The 279-nt window shown below is 67.4% G+C and overlaps 1 protein-coding gene across 1 annotated transcript in view; it reads left to right on the top strand.

Moving 5' to 3' along the window:
- The window catches only part of ZFPM1 (zinc finger protein, FOG family member 1), a 20,835-nt gene that overhangs the window by 20,223 nt on the left and 333 nt on the right, over positions 1-279 (top strand). Inside the window, exon 11 of the mRNA XM_010579714.1 lies at positions 22-230. Coding sequence (XP_010578016.1) covers positions 22-230 — 209 coding nt within the window. The remainder of the gene's footprint in view (positions 1-21; positions 231-279) is intronic.

Below are 279 nucleotides of genomic sequence, written 5' to 3'. Positions count from 1 at the left end.
GCTTCACCTGGAGCCCCCGAGGGACTGCGGGAAGCCGCCCGCAAGCCCCCTACCCCCCCCGCCTACACGGACAGGGGGGGGCAGACCCCCCCGGCCAAGGCTGTGCCCGGCCCCGTGCCCAACGGCAACCACAGGTACTGTCGCCTCTGCAACATCAAGTTCAGCAGCCTCTCCACCTTCATCGCCCACAAGAAGTATTATTGTTCCTCCCATGCTGCTGAGCACGTCAAGTAAAGCCCCCCTCCCCCCACTGCCCCCCACCACCGCTCGGGTTGGGGG

Source organism: Haliaeetus leucocephalus, unplaced genomic scaffold, assembly GCF_000737465.1.
Source record: "Haliaeetus leucocephalus isolate CR32 unplaced genomic scaffold, Haliaeetus_leucocephalus-4.0 Scaffold668, whole genome shotgun sequence".
Classification (NCBI taxonomy): Eukaryota; Metazoa; Chordata; class Aves; order Accipitriformes; family Accipitridae; genus Haliaeetus; species Haliaeetus leucocephalus.
This window is presented reverse-complemented; position numbering and strand designations above follow the sequence as displayed.